The 18,041-nt window shown below is 45.6% G+C and overlaps 1 protein-coding gene across 16 annotated transcripts in view; it reads left to right on the top strand.

The window, feature by feature from the left end:
• Positions 1-2,542: 2,542 nt before the first annotated feature.
• The window catches only part of ADAT1 (adenosine deaminase tRNA specific 1), a 44,701-nt gene continuing 29,202 nt past the window's right edge, over positions 2,543-18,041 (top strand). For 7 of the 16 annotated variants that reach the window (XR_015728076.1, XR_015728075.1, XR_006779335.2 and 4 more), the window contains exons 1-8: positions 2,595-3,260; positions 5,212-5,400; positions 5,694-5,762; positions 6,693-6,747; positions 7,212-7,342; positions 10,348-10,951; positions 12,627-12,772; positions 14,251-14,350. Coding sequence is in view for 11 of the 16 variants with exons in the window: in XM_045796035.2 (XP_045651991.1) it covers positions 5,232-5,400; positions 5,694-5,762; positions 6,693-6,747; positions 7,212-7,342; positions 10,348-10,951; positions 12,627-12,772; positions 14,251-14,350 (1,274 nt within the window). In the remaining 5 variants the exon portion in view is untranslated. The other 9 variants (XM_045796038.2, XM_045796037.2, XM_045796032.2 and 6 more) reach the window with 8 other exon arrangements.

Here is an 18,041-nt window from a genome sequence, read left to right as displayed (position 1 = left end):
CACTGAAAAAGGCAACAAGGACCATCGAGGTCACAAGTGACCTTTAAAAAGCTATTTAGGGGCGCCTGGGTGGCACAGTGGGTTGAGCGTCTGACTCTTGGTTTCTGCTCAGGTCGTGATCTCTGGATTGTCAGGTTGAGCCCCATGTCAGGCTCTGCGCTCAGCAGGGAGTCTGCTAGAGATTCTCTTTCCCTCTCCTGCCTCTCCTACTTGTGCTTGCTCCCTCCTTCCCTCTCTCTCTCTCAAATAAATCTTTTTAAAAAATAGGGGCGCCTGGGTGGCACAGCGGTTAAGCATCTGCCTTCGGCTCAGGGCGTGATTCTGGTGTTACAGGATGGAGCCCCACGTCAGGCTCCTCTGCTGGGAGCCTGCTTCTTCCTCTCCCACTCCCCCCTGCTTGTGTTCCCTCTCTCGCTGGCTCTCTCTCTCTCTGTCAAATAAATAAGTAAAATCTTTAAAAAAAAAATCTTTTTAAAAAATAAAGAGCTGTTTAGTAGTAGACTGGGGGCAGAAGCCAGCTGTCTGGCCTCAAGGAAGCTGGAGACATGAACTGAAGCAGGAGACAACTTGTTTGTGGGATTTGGGAGAAAAAATAATAAATAGGATGAGAGCCAGAAGGATTGTAATTATAAAGTCCTCATTACCTCCTTCAACAGTTGAAGGCTCACAATTTGCTAACTGCTGTGCTGGAATGAAGAGAAAGGCATGGTCTCAAGCTTCTTCAAGCATCTAGACTTGTAAGGAAAATAGACATTTAATAAATCATTTTTTTTTAACTGCGTAAAATGGCAGTTCTAATAAATGCTTTGAAGGAGAGGTCCATGGGGTATTGAGAAACTCTAGAGATCTAGTCAAGGAAGGTTTTCCCAAGGACATTAGAATCTGAGATCTGAAAGAAGATAGAGCATTAACTTGTCAAAGAAGGAGAGGGTTTTCCATGGTGTAGCAACAAGCACAAAGGCCCTGAGGTAGGAAAGAGCATAACAAAGGCCAGTGACACTGGATAGAGTACAGAAGCCCATGAAAATATGCTATCAGATGAAGCAGGAAGAGGCTGGTCATACGGTGGTATGAGCCCTATTATGGGATTCTGAGTAATCTCTGAGCCTTACTATGGGATTTTGTATTTTGAGAGTGCTGGAAAGCCACTAAAATATTTAACCAGAGCAGTGGCTTCACATTTGTGTTTTAAAAACATCAGTCTGGCTGCTCTGTGAAAATTGGAGTTGGGCAAAGAAAGGTGACAGTCTAGAGGTTAGCATAGCAATCCACAGGAAAGACAGACTGGGCTGTTGCCATGGAAATGGACAGGCATGGATGTATTCAAGAGACAGGAAGTTAAGATCAACAGGATGTGGCAGTGGATTATATTTTGGGGGTTATGGGAAGGAAAATGACAAGGAGGGTAACTCACTTTACAGTTTATGTGACTAGATTGATGGTGGTACCGATCCCTGAGGTTGATGATTCCCCCACGAGGGTCAGTGCCTCTTTAAAGGCAGAAGAGGGAGGCAGTTGCAGATTAAAGACGTTGGAGAGAAAGGAATGAGGAGCAGGGTCCTTAGCCTTGGAGGAAGTCTCTGGCCCTTTTCCTCTGAACTAGAGAGAAGGATGGGGTCAAGTAAGTTGCACTCCTGTCTCCTCTAACTTTTGAAGGGTACCAAGAAAAAAAGTGAATTCTCTCATCTTTAGGAACTGAGGTATACGATTGCTGGATGGTACAGGCTCCTGAATTATCCAGACAAGCTGTACTACTATTCCTGGCAACCTGAAGGTTTTAGACCCATGCTATCCACTAGAGCAGCCACTAGCCACACGTGACTATTGAGCATTTGAAATGTGGCTGGTCCACATTGGGATGTACTGTGAGTGTAAGACACACACCAGATTTCTTAAAGTATGAAAAAACAATGTAAAATATCTCGGTTTTTAAAATATTGGTTACATGCTGAAATGATAGGACTTTGGACACACTGGGCTAAATAAAATATATGATTACAATTAATTTCACCTATTTCTTTCGACTTTTTAAAATGTATCTACTAGAAAATTTTAAATTACATTATCTGGCTCAAACTATATTTCTGTGGGACAGCGCTGTTTTAGACAGAAATTCAGACTAGTGTTCCAAGATACGACATCATTCTTCTCTTTTTTTTTTTTAAGATTTTATTTATTTATTTGACAGAGAAAGAAATAGCCAGTGAGAGAGGGAACACAAGCAGGGGGAGTAGGAGAGGAAGAAGCAGGCTCACAGCAGAGGAGCCTGATGCGGGGCTAGATCCCAGAACGCCGGGATCACGCCCTGAGCCGAAGGCAGACGCTTAACGACTGTGCCACCCAGGTGCCCCCATTCTTCTATTTGAATCATCTTACCAAGGAGTCAGCTTCCATTGGGCCACTTCACTCACATGTGCGCTCCAACACACGGGACTCCTAAATCCTGAGCTCCAACCCAGAAGGACTACAAGGGCCATTGTTCACTGCGCGCCCTTGGGGCGGGGCCTGAAAGAGCAGCCTCTTTGTGACATCACGTCCGGTACGAACCGCGTTCTCCTCGCTCACACTGAAGGCACTCACTTTGGAGGTGGGAGGGGAGCGTCCGGGAGGCGGTGGGGTCGCGGGGCCGGGGGCGCGCGAGTGTGGGGTGCTCCGAGGCTGCTGGGTGAGCTGCCCTCGGTCTGACTTCCCGACCCTGTTTTGTGTATGAAGTGGTCCTGAGGACGGTGCTTCCCCGGGCGCGCGTCCCGTTTCCCGGAAGTGCCCGTATCCGCTGAAGCCGCGGGGTGTGTGGCCTCGCAGCATCGTCCGCGCCACCGAGGAGTCAGGCGCGGAGGTTGTCGCTATTTGACCGTCCTAGAGCCTCTCGGGTAATTGTCCAGATGGTCCCCGAGAAGTGGCTGCGGCCCAGGATATTGAGGATGGGGGCTAAGGGTAAAGCCTGATCTTCCCTGGCAGCCGACTTGCCTTGTCTTTGAAAAGGACGTGGGTTCTTAACGCTTTTTGCAAGTGTTGCAACATGCGATCTTGTGGGCAAAATGCCTGTTCAACTGAGCCGTTGTTTCATATGAAGTTACTCAAGATCTAGCAGAGTGGATTTGGATTTTAGTGGACCTAGTTTAGCAAAACATTGATTCATTTCAGCTACTATGCACGCTCACCCAGACAACTACATGAATGAGAGGATGGAGTAGTTCTGGGCTGCATCATCTTAGGGAGTCAACGTTACTTCTGGCAAGTTGTCTTCCCTGGCTATTACGGTACGTGGTATGTGCCTCTGGTTTAATTTCACGCTGAGGTCTTGTGATGCCCGCCCCCCCCCACCCGCAACCCCGGTGTGAGAGGGAAAAATACCTTCCAAACATGATTTTAGGATCTCCGGTGCTTTTCCTTTTCCCGGAGAGGTACATCACATGCTGGTTCTCTGACTTCAAAGTCACAATTTATGTCAGTTCTTGCCAGATTCTGGTTTTCAATCACTGTGGTGATTTACCATGACCATTTTTTGCAACAGCAGGCCTCCGCATTAGAACTCTTAAAAGAAGCTGAGGCATATTAAAATTTTTAAGAGGTTTTTTTGGGCAAAAATCAATTCTGTTTAGGCAGCAGCAAACCAAAATTGGTTGGGAACACTGCAGATCAGAGCTAGGAGAGAGACTTACATAAAGTGCAGCAAGAAAGGAAATTACTTGATTGGAAGTAGCTTAAGCCTAGGTTGGCTGTTTGTGATTGGTTATCCTTAGTGTTTTGCTTTTGTAACCTAGAGGCAGGTACAGACTTAGATCATGGTTCGCATACATAGGCCACCGCAGCATTAGAGCCACATCAATCTAATGGCCTTCTTGTTTAATTAATTTAACTCAATTCTGGGGGCTCATTGTAGAAATAGCAGTTTTCAGAAGCTGCATGCATTGGGATTCAGTAAAGCCTTTTTGAAAAAAAAGATTTAGCTGTATCCATCACCATATGATCTCATTTTCTGCTAAGAAGCTTTTCATACATTTGAGTCCAAATGAAATCATTGACTGAGCATAGAGTCAAGAGTAGAAGAGTTTCTAGCAAAGTAGCCTCTCACGTCTGATCTGCTTAACGGTTTTTTATTCATTGCTTTACATTGCCATTGTAGCCCCCCTGTTCCCCAAGGAGCTCAAGACAATCAGGAACATGAAATGTTCCTTTTTGGAATATTAATCACAGTTGGCATTAATTATGCTTAACATTGTAGCAGTTGCTTTTTATAAATAATCCTTAATCCTCATAATAACCCATAGATTAAATACTACTGTTATCTGTATTTTAACGGATAAAGAAACAAACAGTGAGGCTAGGTAGTCTACCCAATATCACATAATTGGTAGCAAAGTCAGGATTAGAACGCACAAAGGGTAACTCCAAAGCCCACAGTCCAGCACGAACTCCTGAGAGGAGAGCGCTTGACTGGTGAGAAAGCTCTGGGCTTTATCACTTCTCCCGCCTGCCTCATAAAACTACAGGAGAAGTTGAAGAGTTGTTTTCTTGATGGGGTCGTCAATGGAGATTTATTAGATTTATTAGAGGGAGATAAAGAGTCAATCTGCTGGGAGGAAGTCGGAAAAGAGAAAAATAAAAAGTCTGAAAAAGAGAATGGACAAGAAGAACATCTGCCAGAAAGTTAAACTGCGTGTGGTTAGAGTCTGCCCAAAGCCAGCTGAGGCCTGCGGTTCCTGATGTGCTACTTCCACATGAAAATTGGAGCAGCAAGGATACCTCCCTCTCATGCGCTTTTATTTTTGAATAGTAGGTTCAGATTCATTAGATACATGTTAGATGTCCAACATTTAAAAAGAAACAGCTTTAAGTCTTTCTGGGGTTGGTGGAATCTGGGACTTCTTTGATCTTTCCTTAAAAACAAAAAGGGAAGGGGCGCCTGAATGGCTCAGTGGGTTAAACCTCCAACTGTTGATCTCAGCTCAGGTCTTGATCTCAGGGTCATGTGTTCAGGCCCCGCGTGGGTCTCCATGCTGGGTATGGAGCCTACTTAGAAAAACGGAGGTGGGGGAGAGGGGACAGGGAGGTGGTAGAAGGAAATGACCCATGAGAGTTCCAGATAGAAAAACCTCGGTATGAACGCAGTTGGGCTACCCTGAAAGCTTTTTGAAGCTCCTGGGCACATTGTAGCATCTTGGGTTGGTTTTCTTTTCTGTACTTCTGATGGTTGTGGTTTTTGATCAGGCTTGGCACTAACTCAGACCATGTGGACCGCAGATGAGATTGCCCGGCTGTGTTACGAGCACTATAGGACCAGGCTGCCCAAGCAGGGGAAGCCTGAGCCCAACCGTGAGTGGACATTACTCGCAGCCGTGGTGAAGATACAGCCTGCAGCTGACCAGGCCCATGGTGGCACTAACAGACCTGCACAAGGTGAGGCCTTTTCACCTCCCAACCGTCCCTCCCTGTCAGAGCTGGTAGTAGAATTGTTCATGGCCGTGCGGGGACTGTCCTGGCTGGTGTCCGCTGCAGTAGTGGGCCTGTTCCCCCTGCTGTCCACCAGGTGGCGCAGTGCTTGTGGCAGGCGCTGGTGGTGCTGGAACCACAGCCCAGGGTTGGGTCACCCTATAGGAATGCTCTGGAGGAGTGTGCACACGTGAAACTGGAGGGCTGGGGACCATTCACATTATGAGAGCTCACTTACTGATTGAGTCTTTTCCTTTCAGTGACAAAGGAAGTTGTCTCAATGGGAACAGGAACGAAATGCATAGGCCAGTCCAAAATGAGGAAGAGCGGTAAGCCTGGGTGGGGTCTAAACAACACCCGTCTAGGGAGCTTTGGAAACCACCCTGCATTTTGTCCTTTCCTCTCCTCTTCCCGATAAAGGGGCCACATCACTGGGGTGGCTGACATTTCCATTCCCACTGACTATCATTCCAGTGGGAAGGACAGAACTCATTTTCAGAATTGGAATAAACAGTGGAAGCAAAGGCCTCCAGGAACGTGCTTTCTGTGTGGATTGGAAGTTGGCCAGTATTTTCATGCTCAAACCAAAAGTTCCCTGGACTTAGCTATTCCCTATTAGGCCCCCAAAAGCAATCTTGAATTAGATGGAGATTTGGGCACCAAAAAGAATATGGAAATCCCTTAGATATCTGGCATCTTCACCTCCTGCTTCCAGTTAGCAGATTCCTTCTCAAGTTTGCTTTCCCCATTTTCCCAGCCTTGCCTCCTGTGTTCTAGGACCACTGTGGATTGAATTTGGTGGGATCATATCACCACAAGCTCAAGTGTGACATCAGGGTACAAAAGACTTGGACCCCTTTCCTCCAGCTATTTTTCTATAAATCAGTAGTTCTCAGCTGTGGGGAGATTTTGTCCCCCAGTGGATGTTTGGCAGTGGCTGGGGACATTTTCTGTTGCCACAACTCAGGGGAGGAGGATACTGTGCTACCTACCTCTGGTGGTAGAGGCCAGGAATGCTACTAAACATCCTACCTTCCACAGGACAGAGCCTCACAACAAAGAATTTTTTAACCCAAAATGTCAATAGTGCTGACTGAGGAAGCCCTGTGTTGCTGTCAGGGATTGCAGTACTTGCTGACGGAGCCCTCCAGGAACTACATGGCCATCCCGGCTGCCGGGGGAAACCGGCGCATTCTACTTCTAGGAAACGGCCTCTCCAGGTTCCGTATGTCTTCACTAGTGTCCTGTCTTTGCCACAGGAGACATCCTCAATGATAGCCATGCTGAGGTCATAGCCAGGAGGAGTTTCCAAAGGTAAAGGAGTTTCCATTCCCCAGAGAATCTGACTTAGCTTGCCATGGGAGCCCCAGAATTTGCATTTCTAATAAGCTCTCCAGTAACACTGATGATGTCGGGTGGCGGTGAACTACACTTCAGATAGCTCTGGTCTAGACCCTGTTCTCCTGCTTGATGCGCATCAGAATTACCTACGTTTGTGAAAATCCAGATTGCTGGGTCCACCCCTGGAGATTCCGATTCAGCAGGTTGGGGGTGGGACCTGAGAAGTTGCATTTCTAACAAATTACAGATGATGCTGATGCGGCTGGTTCAGGGGCCAGACTTTGAGAATCACTGGTCTAGATCATTCTTGTAATTCCAAATCACTGCCAGTCCCATCGGTCTGCAGTTAACTCTTTCTTAGTCATCAACCAGCCAGAGTCTTTCCCCTCACCGCAGAGATTGGTTATTCATTCTGATAACACCTTGCACCGCATTAGGTACCTTCTCCATCAGCTCCACTTGGCGGCCGCCCTGAAGGAGGATAGCATCTTTGTCCCTGGAACTGAGAGAGGGCTGTGGAAACTCAGACCAGACGTCTTGTTTGTGTTTTTCTCCAGCCATACACCCTGTAAGTATAGTCAAGCCTGTGGATTAATGTTACATTGTCTACTTCCTTATATCCTCTGGTCTGTAGATACATTTCTCAAAAAAGCTCTTCTAGCTGCAGTGTAGCTACAAGTAGTGGACCGTACCTTTTTCTGAACAGCTCACGGTGCCTGATCGCTTCCCTATCAAGGAACGACATTGCAGTTCTCGGTTCCCAGTCAGGATTGGGAAGCTTCGAGCTGAAACCCCACAAAGGTCTGAAAGCAGCAGTTGGGCTTAGAAGTCCAAAGCCCTGAGTTCTATAGTGATTTATCCTGGAACTCGTTCTGTTCATTCATTCATTCAACAGATACTTTCTTCTACATGTCAGGTACAGTATGACGTTGGGTATATAACAGTAAGACTAGTCCCTTGCTTAGCCTCATATAGTCCTTTCTGGAATGTAGACAGTCAAGATTGGTTAAGTTAAATTCTGATGAGTTATAAGGGGATGTTCAGGTGCTGTGGTTGCATCAGGCAGGAAGACCAGACATACCCTCGGGGTGACCACTGTTTTTTTGTCTTGAAAATGGAGAATAATTTCTACTCTTTTAGACAGCAGCTCAGGGATGGCAGTAAAATTTCCTCATTTTAAAACCTTTGAAGTAAGGATATAATATCATCATCGAAGTAGTAAACTTTAAAACTAACACATGCAATTAGAGCAGACATAGGTACTTGCCCTGAAGAGACAGAAGAGCTGTCAAGACTTGGGCATAATTCAGATCAGAAACAGAATACAGCTTAAGGAAGAATGAGTCTATCAGAAAAGAATTGGTTGAGTCAAAGGCCAGGAAAATGACATGCAGGGATAGGCAGGTTTCATCTGTGCTTTCTTATTAGCAGTGGATGTCCTGGTCCAAACCAAAGGATGTTTCCTAACTCGGTGCTTCGCAAACTATGATATGCATATGAATCACCCACAGATATTAATAAAATGTGGATTCAAATTCATTAGGTCCTGGATGAAGCCTAAGGTTCTGCATTTCTAACCATGTCCCTGTGGTGTCAGTGGTGTTGGCCTGTGGACCACACTTTGAGTAGCCAGGGCTTGGCTGATGCCGTGCAGGTGTAGCATCTGTGGGTCACAGCTGGCCTGACCGCCGAATCAGACCACATGAACCAGTGGTCCTCAGGCTGGTCCGTAGCCAGATGGGAAAAATCAGGACTACAGTGAGTTTTTCAAAAAGCTTATTTCTTTCCATGGAAAGGTTATGAGATTTTTATCTTTTTATTTTATTTTATTATTTATTTATTTTTTTAAGATTTTATTTATTTATTTTGACAGAGAGAGACAGCCAGCGAGAGAGGGAACACAAGCAGGGGGAGTGGGAGAGGAAGAAGCAGGCTCCCAGCGGAGGAGCCCGATGTGGGACTCGATCCTGGAACACCAGGATCACGCCCTGAGCCGAAGGCAGCCGCCTAACGACTGCGCTACCCAGGCGCCCCTATCTTTTTATTTTAAATAGTGGTAATTAGGAAAAAATAAATAGATAGTGGTAATTAGGATTTTTAAAGATCTTACTTGATGGAATACAAAGTTGACCACCCCCTCTGTTGATCTTAAAATCTGGAGATTTTACTGGTCTGTGAAATCACAGTCTAAAACCACCGATCTAACTGCCCTGGGCTAATGGGTCATCTTTTGAACTGTGATGCCCACACATAGTTTGTCTGCAGGAGGAAAGGACACTACCTGGAGAATGTGACTGTCTGCCTCCCTTTGCATTTATTCCTCATTACTAATTGATAATTTGGTTACTGGTTAGCTGTTTCAGACTCTTACTTTTGAGTTTTATTAGCATGAGTCAGCCTCTCGAGTTTAAGCATCTGTCTGGATCAAATCTCTAAGCCTTCAGAGTGGGAGGTGGGCCCCAGTCAATGCTCCAAAGTCACTGTCACATTGTGAGGTCCCTGGAAGTCTGGCAGCCAGCCTCTCTGGCAACAGTCCCACTTCTACATCTCTTGCGTTTCCCACTCTTAGCTTATAAAGGCTACAGATGTATTATTTACACACTTAAGGAAAGCAACACACGCTGCGTTAGTGTTTTAAGAAGTGGCTCGCTTCTCAAGGGGAAGCTGTGCTTTTAACTAACTTCTGGTTTTCTGTGATTCTGTTTAAGGACAGAGTTAGGTCAGAAATCTCTAACCCAGCATAGGGAAACACCACTTGTGTAATTCACTGCAGAGTCTTAGCTGTGAAGATATGCTCAAAATCAAGATGGGGAAATTGTGAACATTTTTGCCAAATATTTAACCATGAAATCAACCTCCCACTTTTGTTTTCCAAAGCATCTTACTGGATAACATTCCACAAAATGCACTTGGAAACTGTGCTCATTGTAAACCAAGGGTTCTCAACTCAGGACAGTTTTGTTTCTCAGGGGACATTTAGCAACACCTGGAGATATTTTTGATGGTCAGACTGGGGGGTGCTATTGTTATCTAGTAGGTAGAGACTGAGGAGCTGCTAACCATCCTATGATGTAAAGGATAGCCCCCACAAAAGGAATTATCTGGCCCCAAATGTCGGTACCATGAACATTGACAAACCCTGGTCTAAGCTGGTGTTTCCAAAACTTCCTGTGATGAGAATTGCCTGGGATCTTTTTTACAGTATTCTGCTTTCCAGACCGCCCCTCCCCCTACACCCGACCCCAGAGTTTCTGGGTCTGGGTCTGGGTAGGATAGATCCACAAAGGATTCTTACTTGGGAGATTTGGGGAAGTGTTCCTAATTCATCTCAGGTCAACTAGGAAAACAGAATTAATCTCTGTTTCAGACAGTGATTCTCCTGTCATCAGAAGGACCTGGAAAACTTGTTAAAACATGCACTGTGGGGACCACCTCCAGAGTCTCTGATTCAGCAGTCCACTGTGCGCTCCAAGAATTTGCATTTTTAACAAGTTCCTAAGGGACATTGATGTGGCTGGTCCGGGGGTCTCACTTTGAGAACCACTGGTTTTTAAGGAGTTTCTTCTCCTGCAGGTGGGGATGCATCCATCATTCCAATGCTTGAGTTTGAAGATCAGCCATGCTGTCCTGTCCGTAGAGATTGGGCCAATAACCCATCAGTAAAAGCCAGTGGTGACCTGGAAGCTCCTGAAGATACAAAGAAATGGGAAAACCTGGGTAGTCCTGTGACAAAAAAGATGAGGCTTGAGCCTGGGATTCCTGATGGCGTGGCTCACCATCAGAGTTCTGGCCATCAGGAAAGTGGCCTGATCCCACCAAGCATCAGCAGCTCTCATCTTACTGCACAGGAGCTGGCCACTGTCACTGGAATGGCCCCCGGTGGTGCTAAAGTGGTGGACGTTTATAGAACTGGAGCCAAGTGTGTGCCTGGAGAAGCTGGAGACTCCGGGAAGCCTGGTGCTGCGTATCACCAGGTGGGGCTGCTCCGAGTGAAGCCTGGCCGGGGAGACCGGACTTGCTCCTTGTCCTGCAGTGACAAGCTGGCCCGGTGGAACGTCCTCGGATGCCAGGGGGCACTGTTGATGCACCTTCTAGAAGAGCCCATCTACCTGTCAGCTGTTGTGATTGGGAGGTGCCCGTACAGCCAGGAGGCCATGCAGAGAGCTCTGACCGGGAGGTGAGCAGGGAGGGAGGTCACAGCCAGAGCAGCCTTTCCAAGAAGCAGTTTGAGAGGATGTCCAAAGAGCCTTTAAAACATCCATGCATTTTGATCCAGCGGTTCCATTGCTAGCAATATGTCCTAAGGAAATAATTAAGAAAGTACTCAAACATTTAGCTTTGTGTGTAGTCATGTTTAAGAAAGAAAAGGAAACCAGTGAAATGGCCAGCAGATTAGGTGATTTTTGTTTAAGCTAATATTGACGAATATTTGACCTGGGAAGATGCTCATAATTTTTAAAAAGCAAGTTAAAAGATACAATGAGTTCATGTTGGTCTTAAAGTATATATGCATGTAGAAAAAAAATTGTGGGAGGATATATACCAAGGTATTAGTATGATTATCTCTGAGTTGTGATACTATGGGTGTTTTTTCTTCTTTGTGGTTACTCTTGTCTAATTGTTCTGCCATGTACATATATATATCGCTATTCTAATTTTTAAAAACCATCAATGTCAGTTTCTTTAAAAGATAAAAGACAAAGGGTGATCACTCAAGTGTGGTCTCCCTAAGGAAGGAGCCCAGTTAAGGCTGTGGTAAATGAGGGCAGGGTGAGGCCACGACCAGTGGAGGCCTGTCATGTCAGATGTACCGCTCCCAAGCCCGAGTCCAGGAAGCAGACCCACTAATTCCACTCCGGGGTGCGTACCCAGGAGAAATGAGAACGTGCATCCACATGAAAACTTGTGCATGAATGTTCATAGCGGTACAAGTCATCATAGCCACAAAGTGAAACAGCCCAGATGTGCATCAGCTGGTGAATGGATAAATGGAAGGTGCTAGACTCACCGCAAGAAGGAGCGAAGGCTGGCTCAAGCTACCACACAGATGAGCCTTGAAAGCTCTGTGCTCAGTGAGAGGAGCCGAAAAGCATACAGTTTCATGGAGTGAAATGTCCAAAATGGGCAAAACCAGAAGTAGATTGGTGGGTGCTAGAGAAGAGCATAGGGAGTGACCACTGATGGGTGCAGGGTTTCTTATCAGGGGTGAAATGTGATAAACTTAGATTGTGGTAACAGTGGCACAACTCTGTGAATATAGTAAAAAACAAAACAAACAAAACCTTAAATTGTACAGTTAAAATGGATGAATTCCGTGGTATACAAACTATATCCCAATAAGATGTTTTCAATGGAAGCGCCCCTAGGCACTATGCCCAAGACATTTTCTGTGTTTTCCATGCTTTCCCGATTCGGAGATTTTAAAGCTGCTGTCTGTGCGGTTCCAAAGCAGCGTCATCTTGGCTTCTAGATGGTGTGAAAGACCCAAGAGGGGAAAACGAAGCTTTTATATTATAGGAGAGTTTTGGTTTCTGGTGTGTTTGGAGGATTCCTTAGGAAGCAGATGCTAACAAGTTAATATTTCTGTTTAAGGGTTTGAAATCTTTCAAAGCCAGTACCAGGACTGGAGTTTAGTGTCCCTGAAGCCACTGAGGGGTGGCGACTCAGCTCATCGTTTTCACTTCAGAGAGCTAGGAAGGGATCTTCCTCCGGCCTTAAGACTCGCATGATCTCAGTTCAGTTCTGTCACACTCTCTCCCTGAGACTCAGGCGTGATGAAGTGGTCCACGGGCCTAGACACTGTCTTCCTCAAGGAGCGTGCCGAAACTGAGTGCATTTTCCCTCGCTTTTAGGTGTCAGAATGTCTCAGCGCTACCCAAAGGCTTTGGAGTTCAAGAAGTGAAAATACAGCAGTCAGGTTTACTGTTTGAACAGAGCCGCTGTGCAGTGCAGGCAAAAAGGGCTGACGGCCCCAGCCGACTTGTTCCTTGTGGCGCAGGTAAGGTATCCGTGTTCCACTTGCCCTGGAGTAACTCTTTTCCAGACCGTGGAAGGGCCTGGGAGGGGCTGCATCCACCCAGCCCAGGAAGGCAGCTTAGGAGCTGAGTCATCAGGCTTGACCACACTGAGTCAGGTTCATGCTCTGTGTGACCCTGGGCAACTTACTTACCCTGTCTTAGCCTCAGGTTCTTCATCTTCGAATAATGATATCATTTCTTAAACAATTAATCCAATTAATAAAAAGGGCAGAAGGCATGAACCAACGTTTCTCCAAAGAAGACACCCAGATGGCCAACAGACACATGAGAAGATGCTCAACGTCACTCATCATCAGGGAAATGCAAATCAGAACCACAGTGAGATACCAGCTCACACCTGTCCGAATGGCTACAATCACAAGACACAACAAGTGTTGGCAAAGATGTGAAGAAAAAGGAACCTCCTTGTACTGTTGTTGATGGGAATGCAAACTGGTGCAGCCACTGTGGAAAACAGTATGGAGGTTCCCCAAAAAATTAAAAATAAAACACCCTATGATCCAGTAATTGCACTATGGGATATTTATCCTAAAAGTACAAAAACACTAACTCAGGGACGCCTGGGTGGCTCAGTCGGTTAAGCCTCTGCCTTCGGCTCAGTTCATGATTCCAGGGTCCTGGGATCTAGTGCCGCATTAGCTCCCTGCTTAGTGGGGAGCCTGCTTCTCCCTCTGCCTGCATCTCCCCCTGCTTGCTCAGTTTCTCTCTCTCTGACAAATAAATAAATACAAATAAACAAACAAACACTAAGTCAGAGGGATACATGCACTCTTATGTTTATTGCAGCTTTATTTACAATAGCCAAGCTATGGAAGCAGCCCAAGTGTCCATCGATTGACGAATGGATAAAGAAGATGTGGTATACACACACACACACACACACACACAATGGAATATTGCTCGGCCATAGAAGAAAATGAAATCTTGCCATTTGGAACAACGTGGATGCAGCCAGAGTGTATTATGCTAAGCAAAATAAGTCAGTCGGAGAAAGACAAATGCCGTATGATCTCACTCATATGTACAATTTAGGAAACAAGCAAAGGGAAAAAAATAGAGACAAACCAAGAAACAGACTCTTAACTCTAGAGAATAAAACTAATGGGGGAGGGGTGAAAGAGGGATGGGGATTGTAAGAGTACGCTTATGATGAAAAAATATGTCATTTCCTTAATCAGTATTGTTAGGAGGATTAAATAAGTTCTGTTTCATGCATAGACTGTGTGCCCAGTGAATAATAAGTGCTTCATGGTTCCTAGGCTTTTAATGAAGATGATGAACGATGAACCTGTTTATGTTACTGTATTCTGGAGGCCAAGCATCAGAGTGGCAGCCATTGACTCTGGTCTGGAGAGAGAGGAAAATAGTTTTGTGAAAACACTTCTGACATTCACAGGAAATTGAACAGTTTTAACTCCAGAATCTTGTCTTTCCATAGCCATCAGCTGGAGCGCGGTTCCTGAGCAGCCGCTGGATGTCACTGCCAATGGTTTTCCGCAGGGAGCAACAAAGAAAGCAGTCAGGTGCCTTCAGGCCAGGTACAGCATACTGGGGCAGAAGGAGATGGTGGTTGTGCAGGCACCTTTTACCACTGTCTAATTCCAGAACACCTTCCTGACCCCAAAAAAGAGCTCCGCCCTCCTCCAGCCCCCGACATCCACGAGTTGACTTTCTATCTCTGTGGATATGTCCATTCTAGGCAGTTCACTACATGAAATCAAACAGTGTGTGGCTTATTTTACTTGGCATGAAGTTTTCAAGGCTCATCCATGCTGTAACATGTGCCAGCCCTTCATTCCTTTATACCATTGTGTGGATCTGACCACTTTTTGTTTATCCGTTCTTCCATCGATGGATATTTGGGTTATTTCATTTTTGTGCTATTAGAAATGGTGCTGCGAACATTTATATAATGAGCTCTTAGGTGAACATGGGTTTTCTTTTTTTTTTTTTTTTTTAAGATTTTATTTATTTATTCGATAGAGATAGAGACAGCCAGCGAGAGAGGGAACACAAGTAGGGGGAGTGGGAGAGGAAGAAGCAGGCTCATAGCGGAAGAGCCCGATGTGGGGCTCGATCCCATAACACCGGGACCACGCCCTGAGCCGAAGGCAGACGCCTAACCGCTGTGCCACCCAGGCGCCCCGGACATGGGTTTTCTATTCTTTTGGGTATACCTTGGCATGGAATTGCTGAGTCCTATGATAACCTTGGGGATTTCTTGCTTCTTTTGCTTTTTTGAGGAACTGCCAAACTTTTCCATAGCAGCTGCACCAATTTAAACTCCTGCCAGCAATGTATGAGTCTCAATTATCCTACATCCTTTACAGCACTCATTATTGTCTGTCTTTTTCACTGTAGCCATTCCAGTGGGTGTGAAGTGCTATCTCACTGTGGTTTTGACATGCCTTTCCCTAATAACTGTTCGAGCTGCTTTTGATGTTGAGCATTCTTCATATACTTATTAGCCATTTGTGTATCATCTTTGAAGAAATACCTATTCTGATCCTATGCCCATTTTTAGGCTTGGTTTATTTATCTTTTTATTGTTGAGTTGAAAGCTTTCTTTATATAATCTGGATGCTAGTCTTTTTTTTTTTTTTTTAAGATTTTATTTATTTATTTGACAGAGAAAGACAGCCAGCAAGAGAGGGAACACAAGCAGGGGGAGTGGGAGAGGAAGAAGCAGGCTCCCAGTGGAGGAGCCTGATGTGGGGCTCGATCCCAGAACTCTGGGATCACGCCCTGAGCCAAAGGCAGGCGCTTAACGACTGAGCCACACAGGCGCCCCTAGTCTTTTATCACATACATATTTGAACATATTTTCTTCAATTCTGTGGGTTGTGGGTTGTCTTTTCACTTTTTGAAAGGGTCCTTTAAAGCACAAAAGTTTTAAATTTTGAAGTCCATTTTACCTATTTTTTCCTTTGGTGGTTTGTGCTTTTAGTGTCACAGGTTAAGAAATCATTGCCTGATTCAACGTCACAAAGATTTGCTTTGTTTTTTTCTCATAGTTTTATAGTTTTAGCTCTTAGGTTTATGAGTTTGACCCGTTTTGAGTTAACATTTCTGTAAGGTGTGAAGTAGGGGTCCAACTTCATTCTTTTGCATGGATCCAGTTGTCCTGCCACCCTTTTTTTTTTTTTTTTTTTTGGAAGATTTTGAAAAGAACACTTTCTTGGGCTTTACCCCTAGGGATTCTGGTTTCACAGGTCAAGCTTGGAACCCAAGAATCATTTATGAAGCTCCACAGTGATTGGACTGGCAAAAAGGGCACCATGAAAGCAGGATTTTTCATCTTCAAATTGGCTTTTACTAACATGTAGAGCACGTAGTCTGCTGGACATGAGACTTCCTGTGTGTGTGAAGGTTCATGCATCTGACTTACTGGTTTTTCTTCTTCTAAATGTTCAGAGGACCCCACTCTGCTTTTCCCTCCCCATAGCCTTTAATAGCCTGAGGGTGGGAGGGGCTGCAGGGGAATGACCTCTCCACCAAAGGCACTTACATCTCAGGTAAGTAGCTGCCACTGAGTGACTGTTGTAGGATCCCACCATTTACAGATACAGTTAACCCTTGAACAATGGGAGGTTTAAGGGCTCTGACACCCCTTGCTTTTGAAAATCCACATAAAACTTCTGATTTCTCGGGGCGCCTGGGTGGCTCAGCAGTTAAGCGTCTGCCTTCGGCTCAGGGCGTGATCCCGGCGTTGTGGGATCGAGCCCCACATCAGGCTCCTCCGCTATGAGCCTGCTTCTTCCTCTCCCACTCCCCCTGCTTGTGTTCCCTCTCTCGCTGGCTGTCTCTATCTCTGTCGAATAAATAAATAAAAAATCTTTAAAAAAACAAAAAATAAAATAAAAAACTTCTGACTTCTCAAAAACTTAACCACTAATAGCTTGTTCTTGACCAGAAGCCTTACTGATAACATAAACAGTTGATTAGCATGTATTTCATGTTTTATGTATCGTATACTGTATTCTTTTTGTTGAGAGAAAGAGAGCGCACACATGTTCGCGAGTGGGGTGGGGGAGGGACAGAGGGAGAGGGACAGAGCATCTTAAGCAGGCTCCACACCCAGCGTGGAGGCCATTGTGGGGCTCCATCTCACGACGCGGGGATCATGACCTGAGGAAATCAAGAGTCGGACACTTAACCGACTGAGCCACCTAGGCGCCCCCTTATATACTATATTCTCACCATAAAGTAAACTAGAGAAAAGAAAATGTTATTAAAAAAATTATAAGGAGGGTGCCTGGGTGGCTCAGTCACTTAAGCGTCTGCCTTCAGCCCAGGTCATGATCCCAGGGTCGTGTCCGTCGTCGTCCGTGTCCCCCCCCCCCCACCAGTCTGGCTCTGTGCTCAAGCGGGGAGTCTTCTGCTCCCTCTCCCTCTGTCCCTCCCCATTGCTCCCCTTGCTCACATTCTCTCTACCTCTCTCAAATAAATAAAATATTTTTTAAAATTATAAGGAAAATATGTTTACAATACTGTATTTATTGGAAAAATTCCTTGTGTAAGTGGACCCTGTGCAGTTCAAACCCATATCATTCAAGCGTCAACTATAGTTCTTTTCACTCTGAGTTGTTTTTCCATCTCTTTACTATTTCCTCATAAAAAATTATAGTTTGCAGGTGGATTTCTTTCTTTGTTTTTGATATGCTTATTTGCTGGCCTCAACACAGACAACAATAACAACTTACATCTCTTTAGACTTTAAAAAAGGAACTTTTGTTCTTCGCAGCCTCTAGCCAGGGTTCAGATAGCCTAGTCTCCAGACCCAGACTATCTCGTGGTGGCCTGGGCCGTTGAAGTGAGTGATAGTTACAAAATTAGGGGTGGAGATTTTTGGCTGTTTTTCCCCAAGGGCCTCCTGGCTTCAGGCCATTGTTTGCATCTCTCAGGGGACCAGGTGTTAGCCACCGACCAGGGTGTGTGGGCCTTCACACCACATTTCCTGCAGAGTTCCGGCTGGGCTCTGCCAGCAGTGACAGCCAGCAGCAGCCCCACCCACCCGACTGTGGCTGAGGTTTGTGCTTTGCTCACATCTCAGTGCTCTTCTTCCCTCAGAATCCACACCCTTTTTTGCCCTCAAAGCTCAGCTCAACTACCACTATCACGGCTCACAGTTACCATTCTCTTTTCAAATTCCTGTAGTGCCGTTCTCCAGTTTGTCCCAGTATGTTGGTGCTCTCTGTTGAGTGGGAGCACCTCACGTTCCCACGCTCA

The sequence above is a fragment of the Ursus americanus genome, chromosome 21, assembly GCF_024610735.1.
Source record: "Ursus americanus isolate L20-20 chromosome 21, mUrsAme1.1.p, whole genome shotgun sequence".
Taxonomy (NCBI): domain Eukaryota; kingdom Metazoa; phylum Chordata; class Mammalia; order Carnivora; family Ursidae; genus Ursus; species Ursus americanus.
Note: the sequence above shows the minus strand (reverse complement) of the source record. Positions and strands in the feature narration are given on the sequence as shown.